Source organism: Setaria viridis, chromosome 1 (genome assembly GCF_005286985.2).
Source record: "Setaria viridis chromosome 1, Setaria_viridis_v4.0, whole genome shotgun sequence".
Taxonomy (NCBI): domain Eukaryota; kingdom Viridiplantae; phylum Streptophyta; class Magnoliopsida; order Poales; family Poaceae; genus Setaria; species Setaria viridis.
The window spans coordinates 5,154,191-5,165,166 of record NC_048263.2 but is presented as its reverse complement, the minus strand read 5'-3'; the positions used below and the strand labels follow the sequence as shown (position 1 = coordinate 5,165,166).

Genomic DNA, 10,976 nt, shown 5'->3' with positions numbered 1-10,976 from the left:
TCCACCTTGTTGCGAACATGATGGCTATATGGGCCTGGGAGTTAGTTAGTTTGTCGGGAAATGGGCCCAGTGTTGCGTTGGTGTTACTAAAGGGCCTTTATCCAATGGGCCATATTGCTTAGGTCATCTCAAGGCCCAACATAACTTCCCTGGAACAAACATTCTCAATTTTTCTCAAGTATAAATAGCCCTGTTAATTGGGTTGGGTTTATTGGTTTTATTGGTTTGGTTTCTATAATGAGCTCATTTGGATTGATTTGTAATGGGTTCGCCTAATAGATGGTTTGGTTTGGGTTAGGTTTTACAAACAGATAATTTGGAGGGTGTTTGGGAGTCTGGTATTGTTTTGGGGTCCAAAAGGCTCTCCACCCGTTAAGAATTCAAAAGCATGGAGCCTCTGTCAAGAGTCGGACCCTAAAACTAAAACCTCGTGTTTACACCTTAAAATTTTAGAGAAATTGACCGAAATTTGTTGCAGTTGAATTAGCTTGACAGTCCGCTACTTTGTGCAAAGTAGTGCGGTTGGACTTATACGTGGGTCCCGCGTCAAGAGTCGGACCCTAAAACTAAAACCTCGCGTTCACACCTTAAAATTTTGGAGAAATTGACTGAAACTTGTTGCAGATGAATTAGCTTGATAGTCCGCTACTTTGTGCAAAGTAGTGCGGCTTGACTTATATGTGGGCCCCGTGTCAAAGAGTTGGACCTTAAAACTAAAACCTCGTGTTCACAGCTTCAAATTTTAGAGAAATTGACCAAAACTTGTTGCAGATGAATTAGTTTGACAGTCCGCTACTTTGTGCAAAATAGTATGCCTAGATTTACATGTGGACCCTGCGTCAAGAGTCGCATACAAACTCAAACAAAAGAACTACCTAATGAGTTTTTATTGGATACCTAATGGGTTCTTATTGGGTTGTAACCATATTTGACAAGCAGTTTGTATAACTTATGCAATGGAAAGTTTGGGGTGGTGTGGTGTGTGATGGTGGAGGTTTAGTTTGGGGTGGGTTATATTTATTTTCTTGTGAGAATGGATTGGTGGGGTCATAACTTGGGTTACACCCAATTAGCAGGACTAAGTATAAATGCCATTTTGCTTGCCTGCACGAGCGTATGTGCTCTGATGGGAATGGATTCGAAGTTTGGCTGGACACCCTTGCCCTCACATTTGTGACCAAATCCATGTGTAACAAGCACAGGTTTGGGGCCTGGGGCCACCTGTCTCTGACCACACACAGATTGGCATTGCGATTCTCCTCAGCCTTCTTGATCCACGGGCATCCCGTGCGGGGGAAAAAAAAGACAGTGCGATCCTTTTTGCAGAAAATTCTCAATTCATTATGAACTGTGTTCGGCAAATCTTAAAGAACCCAGTTTCTTACCACACAGGCCGCCACCGTTAGAAAATGATGGGAAATCTCATCCTCATCCTCTTGTGTTCTTGGATCCGGTGCTGCTAGTGCTTCTGCAGGCCCAACGTTCCATGATGGTACAGTGCCAACAAGGTGTCAGGGCTCGATCATTGGGTCAGCAGAGGGACCAGAAACAGCATGCATTTTCTCATGGATCCCAATTCACATCCCAGATCCCCAGCTGCATCCATGATCCATCCTACCATCCATGCATGATGCATCCAGGTTGTGCAGCCTGACTGGATCCATGTTCATCCCAATTACCCATCTGCCAGTACGCACCATCATGACCTTCAATCCTCATTCTCACTTGAGCCCATCTCTTGTCCCAAGTCCCAACTGCGTGGACTGAACATGAGTGGATTCAGAAACTGTCACCCTGAACGGCTGAACCTGCTGCAGTGCTGGTACAACCACAAAGTTGGTGAGTGAGCACTGAACAAGTGAGCAGCAATAGCTCCAAGAATCCCATGAAGCAGTAGCTAGCAATGATTCTGGGCTTAAGTTTTGGAGGTGAGTCATCAGTTGGATGGAACCACTTCGCATCTGAAATGATTTGCGTCGTATGGTCCACTCCAGACAACACGGCTGGATGCATGAAGCCAGCGATCATGGTGGACGCAGCTGCAGATCGGTGGCCAGACTGGACTGTGTGAGCACGAGGGAAAGAGCACGGGAGCAGCTAGCTCAACGACTGTGGTTGGTGACCGGTCTGGGTCTCCGCTGGATCACCGGCAGCTACATGCCGTGGTGCCACGAGATCACATGGTGTTCGTGGTGTGGTTGATTGCTGAGGGGGATCAAGGTTATGCTTTTAGGTATGGCTGAGATCAGGGTTTATTCGTTTGTTTGAAACACCGGCAGAGCACTGCCAAATCATTTAAAAAGTGAGAAAAGGTCCAACCTTACATAGGTTCGATTACCGAGTCGTAAGATCAAATTTGCAAGAATTTTACAATTAGAACTCGTTTGGCAGGGCTGCGGGTGTGGCTGAAATGGTTGCGGCTTCTTTGGTGAAGCAACTTTTTTTTTCTTCGACTTGTCTAGATGGAAAAACGTTTGGCAAGATGACTTCTCCTAGCTGTGTAACATGGATAAAAATGATGAAATGTCTATAATATCCTTATCTTTTTATTTTTCATTTTTCATTTTTCTTCGCTTATTTTTTCTTCTCTCTTTAATTTTCCTTCTCTCCCTTATCCACTCCCTTTTGCCCTCCTTTTCCCGTCGCTCGGCTCTCGCTCGATCCCCCACCTCACCTCCTTCCCTCGCGCCACCGGCGCCTTCTGGCCGCACCTCCTCCCCTTCGCCGCTTCCACCTTATGTCGCAGCACCGGCCGCCTCTACCTCACTTCGCAGCGCCGGTCGCCTCCACCTCGCGCCAAAGGGGGCCCTAAACAGATTGAATTTTCTGATCTGATTGCAGGTGCTGTACATATGAATCCGTATCGATCGTTGGCCTCCAAAATTTGAGCAGTCTAAGTTTGACTTGCAATTATACAAGATTAACACAATGTTCGTGCGTTATGATTCGTTCTGAACTTCTGATCGTACGTCAACCATGCATGGATGCAGAACATGCTGCTGCTGCTGCATTGACTTGTCCAGCTCGTTTTTTACTTTCTTCTCCCCTTGGATCGAGCTGTCAAGGCCGTATCATGCATCTCCGTTCATGACGAATTTCAACATGTCCATCAATCTCCTGTGGACCGACTGAGAGGACACGCCAAGATCTTGTACAAAATCCAACGGAGTACTTCGCGTTCCACGAGCCAGCAGCACGGCGTCCTCCTCCTGGAGAACCTTAACGCAAGTTGTTGAACTCGCCCACATGCCTGCAGCAGGCGACATCTGACCAGTTTAGCACCGGCACACATGCTAGCAGTTAAGCGCAACGGAACACGCCTAATCGCGGATTGGGAATAAGGTAGAATACTGTTGAATCGTACTACTACGAAGGGCAGCTCGATTACTGTTCACCATAAGCTGCGTTTGGTCAACGGTCAACGCCCAACTTGACGTGGGCATGGACCATGATCTATTGTGTGGAATCTAGCAGAAGACACATGTTTTGAGCATGAGCATTTTAGTCTCAGCTCTCAACTCTTTTTTCTTCCTTTTGTGCCGAACTCTCAACCATAAAATTTGATGATTTTCAGATGTAGCTCAGCGAGCTGCAGGTTTCCAGGCCATTCCGATTCCAAGCGAGCTGATGTGACATGCAACGAACTGCATTTTGATCTGACGAAAGATGCTTATGAATTGACATGCCCACATTTTCATAGGATAAAATACAGTAACTCTATGGCCTGCATTTGCACCCCTGATTGATTCTAGAACAGCTTAACGCAAAAAGGGAATCCATGGCATCCAGAGCAATAAGATAAAAGATAAAGGGCCTGTTCGCTTCAGCTTATAAGCCGGCTGAAAAGCTGGAACGACTGATTTGTTGTGAGAGGAAAATACTGTTGGGTGGCTGATAAGCCGATTGAATAAGCTGAAGCGAACATGCTCAAAGATAGTAAACTGGATTAGATGCATCAAAGGTGTCCATAGCATCCAGCAAATAAAATAAAGAGTGTGGAAAGTTGGAATGAGGCAAAGTGTGATTCAGGTGGTGAGGAAGAAGATGGAACGTGGATGGTGAAAATTTTGTCCTGCTCAGTCAAACCACAGCTCATGGTTGACTGTACTGGTATAAACCTTTGTCCATAGTCCACACCATTAGCAGAGCATCAATCAGTCCAGCTTTTTCTTCCTGCTGGCCTCTGCAGGCACACTTCGGACTTCATCACCTTTCACCTACTCCCATTGCTCCCGCATTAATTTACCGGATCAAAAGCTCCTTCCTTCCTCTCCATCGAGGAGGAGAGAGAAAGAGTGTGTGCGTACTGCGTAGAGAGAGAGAGAGAAAGAGAGTCAAGAAGAACAGCAAGCAGCCCAGAACCCAACAAGCATTTAAGAGGGGGGAGCTAAAAAATTGCAGTCTTTTGCCATCTCTACCACGCCACATCCAAATCTCCGTGCCGGAGGCAGCCGTGGCATCCGCCGTTTCTTCCTCGCTTCCTTTCTTGGCCCCGCGTGTTAGCTGTCATCCTTGGTGAGAGTGGCTGTGTGGCCGCGCGCGTGGTGATCCTCGTGCTGGCTACCATGGCCGTGTCCTAGAAGGGGGCAGGTAGCCAGGGGGAAAGCGGCGATCTTTGTCGCGGAGAAGGATCAAGAGCGAGAGTGTGGGGACCAAGCAAGCATGGAGGCGCTGGCCGCCGCATTGGCCGCCGGTCTCCTCCTTGCTCTCGCGGCGGCGCCGGCGGGAGCCAACACCGACTCGGCCGACGGTAAGAGCCTTGCGCGGCGCTCACGGTTCCTGCTGGGGTTCTTGGTTTCTTGGGATGGTGTGGGTTTTCTTTTTCCTTTCCCCTTGCGTGTTATTGATGAGTCAGTTCCTTGCAGCTGCGGCGCTGGGGAATCTCTACGCCTCCTGGAACGGTCCGTCGCAGCTGGCCGGCTGGTCGGCCGGCGGCGGCGACCCCTGCGGCGCCGCGTGGCAAGGTGTCACCTGCTCCGGCGCCGGCGTCACCGAAATGTAAGATCCCGCGGCGCCCGCATCAAAGGAACCATCTTGATATCTTGCACAGCCGCATAGATTGATTCCTTTTGAGCTCCATGATTCCTCTTACGATTAGGTGGGTTCAGTGATGGAGATGACCGTGCTTTTTTTGGCTGGTTTCCGGTGCTTGATCCTTGTTTGTACTTGAGTTTGTGGCTTGTGGGAGTTGGTAGGAATGTGTAGTTTGGAAGCACCAGTTATAATCATGTTGTCTGTGCTAGCCTCAAGTTAAGACCGAATTGCAAGCTCAACACATTTGCATCCTGTAGAAGTTTATTGGTCTTTGCACCCATGCTTTGTAACGAGTAATGGCAATTTGGGGCTAGTATTGCTGTGCTGCAACCTAAATTTATGTTTCTCAGCACATTTTTTATTTCACTTGCTTCAGTTTTGTTCATTGGTATGTCACCTCCTTCATTTACTTTTCTGGCTATGCAAATTCCTGAGATGAGACTACCCAACACTAACGCATTCTTCTACTCATATTCTACAGCAAGCTTCCAGGGATAGGGCTGAATGGTTCTCTGGGATACGAACTCTCCAACCTGTTTTCATTGAAGACATTGTGAGAGCTACAACTTGTCTTTGCTCTTCTGTTTTATACTTTTATGCACTATTTTGATCCACAATTTCATAATATGCAGGGATTTGAGCAACAACAACTTGCATGGTTCGATCCCTTACCAGTTGCCCCCGAATCTCACATATCTGTAAGTGTCTTGTGTCAATCCTAGTATAATTTGTTCCATAGTAACCAGTGTTTGTAGTTTCATAGTGAATGGTGATGCAGGAATCTAGCTAGCAACGATTTCTCTGGGAATCTTCCATACTCTATAACAAATCTGGCTTCAATTGAGTACCTGTAAGCTGCTACCTGTGGCAATTTTTTGCACTAGTGCATTCTTATGCTGGCAAAGTGTAATTCACAGAAACTTCTGATGCAGCAATCTCAGCCACAACTCACTTTTGAACCAAATGGGTGAGCTATTTGGAAACCTCAGTTCACTTTCAGAATTGTAAGAATCTTCAAAAACCTTTATTCATTGCAAAGCGTATCTTTATCTCGTTAATTTCTTTGTCTTATACACCGTCCGCTTTCATCCCAATGAACAACAAACATATGGATTATATTTCGTAAAAATGTAGCACACACTACATGATATAGGGAAACATAAGGAAGATGTAGTTACCTTTTCTTGAAATCCTATACATCGAATACGGACGAAGGTGTTTTCCCACGGAAACACAGAATGGAAAAGAACTGAGGAAGTGTGTCATTAGGCAATCATGCTGTTACACATCTTTCGTATCCTTTTGCAACATTACCTTTAATTTAATTTCATGTAAACCATCTAATTCATTATTTCTTCTTCAAATGCTTTATGTAAACTCCATAGAATGCCATTTTGCTTCATACTCCCTCCGTTTTCTTTTCTTAGGCGCTAGGTGCAATACTCCACATACCAAGATAGCCTTGTTTAGCGTCGCTGCCATTTAATCTAGCACCGGGTGCCGTGCTGTTGCGCCACGTTGTAATCTCTGGTTGGAGTAGTGTGTGCATGCATGCATGCGGCCGGGCAGTGGAGTGATAGGTGCATGCAACTGAGTTTTAACGACTGTGCATGCAAAACGCTTTGGGTTTTGGTCAGACGACTTGAATGCCTGGTGGAAAAATGCACCGGTAGCTGTAGACGCCTAGCATATCGGTAAATCTCGAAAACGCGCATACGCCTTAAAAAAGGAAACGGAGGGAGTAGTCGATATGCAGCACTGATATGTAGAAGTTGACCAGAAGATGAAATGACATGACCACTGTGCTTGATGGTTAGAATTGGAATTCCAGATAGTTTCTTGTGCCTTTGAACTGTACAAAATCTACCTCAGTATATTGGATGGATCATGGGTTTTTTTTTTCATAACCTAAATCTTTAGACGATCTTAGTTATGTCCTTAAGTATACTCCCTCCGTTCCAAATTATAAGTTGTTTTGGCTTTTCTAAATACATATTTTTTACTATGTATCTAGACATAGCGTATATCTAGATGCATAGCAAAAGCTATGAAACTAGAAAAACCAAAACGACCTACAATTTGAAACGGAGGGAGTAATACTTTCAGCACAAGACAAGCATCCGTTCCTGTTCCAGTAAAGATTAGTGAGCCATGACAGATGTAGTGAAACTTGATGTGTGCGTTTCATGCAATTCTTTCTTGACAAATTTAATCTTTATAGTGGTCATAAGAAGTCACATTTTCCATGACACTAACAAAAATACTGTCCGATTGGTTTCTCGAATCCATCTTATGCGTTTTGTACTCCTTGACAGAGACGTGTCTTTCAACAAATTGACAGGGGACCTTCCCAATTCTATTGGTTCTTTATCAAATCTTTCAAGTCTGTAAGTATCAAATAATCTCTTTAAAGAAAAGGTTCTACTTTTTCTGCATTAGCTTTTTGGCCATGATAGATTCATGCTTACCCACTTTGCAGCTATATGCAGAACAATCAGTTCACAGGTTCTGTCAATGTTCTCCGTGGCCTAAGCTCTGCCCTTACTACACTGTAAGTGGATTTTCAGACAATAGTTTGACTTCTATTCTTACTTGCTTGATATCTAATAGCCTTGTTTAAACAGAAACATTGCAAACAACAATTTCAGTGGTTGGATACCAAAAGAATTCAGCTCCATCCCAGATCTAAAGTATGTTCCAAACTTGTTTAACTTCACTTTTCTGTGAAACTGTCTGACATTGTAACGACTTGCTGTAACTGCAATCATAGACTTGGAGGAAACTCATTTGCCAATGGACCTGCTCCTCCACCACCACCTTTTATGCCACCACCCCCTCAGAGGCCACGGAATCGCCCTAAACATCCTCAGGGTCAAGGAGATGCTCCAAAAGGGTCCGAAAGCCCCACCATTCAAAGTGACAAGAAGCAAGGCCTTGGGACAGGTCCGCTTGTGGGGATAATTGCTGGCTCGATAGTTGCTGTCTTATGTGTCCTTTTGCTTTTGGTATGCTGCATGCGCAATGCACGGAAAAGAAAGGATGATGCCAGCAGTGAATCAAAAGATTTTGTAGGTCCTCTAACAGTGAACATAGAGAGAGGTATGGCATTTCTTATGCTTCTTGCGGTACTCTTCTTGGTTGATGCTAGATAAATATTTATTCTTCTGTTAGCTAAGATGCTATTTGTTAAAGAGGTAACTTTTGATTGGACTACTGCTTGATTGATCTGGAAACCACACAAGGCACTGGTGATCTTACATCATTTATTGTAACTGAGTTATGGCGAGAGCTTGAACAATTGGAATTTGCTTCCTTTGCGTGCATGTGCCTGATCTCAAGCTTGGTATAATTGTGTAATAATGTAATATATAGGTTTGTAGTTAGGAGAGAGATAATACAGTAGCAGAAAAACTGGGAAGCTGTCGTTTAATTAATAGATTTAGTGGTCTGATTGAGCTATAATGATATTAAGTTTCTTGTTCTAAAGATATTACCAGCACAATTGCAGAACCCCAATGTTCCGGTCCCTTGATAATTGTTATTTTAGTTCTTCTTTATTTTTTTTGGCTTTGTAGCTTCTAGCAGGGAAACCCCAGAGCCGAATCTTGAAGACACCTCTATAGCAACTGTGAAACTGCCACCGCCGGAGAAAATGACTCCTGAGAGGGTTTATGGTAAAAATGGTTCTATGAGAAAGACAAAGGTCCCTATAACTGCAACGCCTTATACTGTTGCTTCTCTCCAAGTTGCTACTAATAGCTTCTGTCAAGATTCTCTTCTAGGAGAGGGTTCTCTTGGTCGTGTTTACAAGGCTGATTTCCCAAATGGAAAGGTACAGTGTGCGTTTTGTAACTTTGTCATAACAAAAATCAAATCTGTACTTCTTGCAAAAAATAGAATCAAATACATACACGAGTGTATTGTATCAAAATATCAAAACGCTTGTTGCTAATACTCAACTGCAAACTATTCAATGCATTGTGAATCTGTTTATTGTCATTGCTCAATATATCAGACTTGTTACATCGTTCAATGCATTTTGAAGCCAAGTCCTTGTGCTTTTGTTGTTTACTGATGTAGTGGTGTTATAGATGTTGTTTCTAGACCCTGTGCGCCACTTCCTTTTTTTCATGCTCGTGTTCTGCACTGCATCTGATCTGTGTGCCATGATTACAGGTTCTTGCTGTTAAGAAGATAGACAGTGCTGCCCTCTCTTTACAGGAAGAAGACAACTTCCTTGAGGCTGTATCAAGCATGTCGCGACTAAGGCATCCAAACATCGTGCCACTAACAGGATATTGTGTTGAACATGGACAAAGGCTTCTCGTTTATGAGTACATTGGAAATGGAACACTGCATGATATATTGCACTTCTCTGATGAGATGAGCAGGAAGCTTACATGGAACATCCGTGTAAGGATAGCACTAGGCACTGCTCGAGCCCTGGAGTAAGTTATTTGAATCATACAGCACTGTGTACTCCAAGGTTATTGCAGAGGATGCATATAATGCCTTCCGCTTCTTGTTGTAGATACCTGCATGAGGTGTGCTTGCCATCTGTTGTTCATAGAAACTTTAAGTCTTCGAACATCCTACTGGATGAGGAGCATAATCCACACCTATCTGACTGTGGACTTGCTGCCTTGACACCTAATACCGAGAGACAGGTAAGTAGTACTCCACATCTATTGTACTTAAGTTGTTTTCAAATAGCCATGTTTGGACTATGTAGTGTTTACTTGGTCCATGGATTAACTAATTGGCTTCTTGTTACAGGTTTCAACTGAAGTATTTGGATCATTTGGATATAGTGCCCCTGAGTTTGCCATGTCTGGAATTTATACTGTAAAGAGTGACGTGTACAGTTTTGGAGTAGTGATGTTAGAGCTATTGACAGGGCGAAAGCCGCTAGACAGGTACATATTATCTATCTTATATCTGATCCTGGTGCCTTACATCTTATGTAAGTTGAAATGACCCTTGGATGGTTGTCGCAGTTCTAGAGAGAGGTCAGAACAGTCCCTTGTTAGATGGGCTACCCCGCAGCTTCATGATATTGATGCACTTGCTAAGATGGTTGATCCAGCATTAAATGGAATGTACCCTGCTAAATCGCTATCCCGTTTTGCAGACATAATTGCGCTCTGCGTTCAGGTATATTCTTGCTTTGTGACACATGTTCAGTTATTGATCTGTAATGGCCATTAAGTACTCATGAATCATGATGACCTTAAAGAAATCTGAAAAATCATGTCGTGAACAACTGTCTTTCAGAGTAGTGCCTAGATTTGTGCTCACTCTACTGCTTCTGTGTTGGGTGCTTAACCACACAAAATCATTTGTGCATGGAGTTTTATTGGATCGTTTTGGCACCTGTTTTTCTTTTCAGGAGCCATATACTAAGAATATATCATTTGTTTCTGCAGCCTGAGCCAGAGTTCCGTCCACCAATGTCAGAGGTTGTTCAGCAACTTGTGCGCCTAATGCAGAGGGCTAGCATAGTAAGGCGGCAATCAGGAGAAGAGCTAGGGTTCTCATACAGAGCCCCCGAACGCGAAGGAGACATGAGAGACATATCCTTCTGAGTTCAAAGCAAATCCTTCCATGATACAAGCGCAAAGCAGCTCCGTGGCTCAACTTGCACAGGCAAGATCTGGAACATGCATATGAATTGGAGAAGTTGAGCTGATGATGACAACTCAGAATCGAATGAATTTGAGAAGATAATTTTGGTACTTATTGATCAACTTTGTTCATTCTTCTACATTCCTCCCGTTTTCCAGTCAGTGTACTTGCTGCTGGATCTAAACTGAGGCTCAAATTGATGGTGGTGTATAGCTGGTTATTGGTAGAGAAGAAGGAAAAGAAATGTAAAATGATTCCTGCTCGGCTCTTTCAAGTTTTAATGACACTAATCTCGTTGACCTCATTGAAGCCATTCT

General features: G+C 44.1%; 1 protein-coding gene across 1 annotated transcript; it reads left to right on the top strand.

Moving 5' to 3' along the window:
- The first annotated feature begins 4,179 nt into the window (after nucleotides 1-4,179).
- On the top strand, nucleotides 4,180-10,963 carry LOC117846864 (protein STRUBBELIG-RECEPTOR FAMILY 8). Its single transcript, XM_034727972.2, has 16 exons — nucleotides 4,180-4,750; nucleotides 4,866-4,998; nucleotides 5,516-5,587; nucleotides 5,667-5,732; nucleotides 5,813-5,884; nucleotides 5,967-6,038; nucleotides 7,350-7,421; nucleotides 7,514-7,585; nucleotides 7,659-7,724; nucleotides 7,805-8,133; nucleotides 8,610-8,866; nucleotides 9,211-9,482; nucleotides 9,566-9,701; nucleotides 9,811-9,950; nucleotides 10,032-10,188; nucleotides 10,461-10,963. Exons 1-16 carry the CDS (start codon nucleotides 4,663-4,665, stop codon nucleotides 10,617-10,619), a joined length of 2,163 nt encoding a protein of 720 aa, XP_034583863.1. The 5' UTR covers nucleotides 4,180-4,662; the 3' UTR covers nucleotides 10,620-10,963.
- The last annotated feature ends 13 nt before the right edge of the window (nucleotides 10,964-10,976 follow it).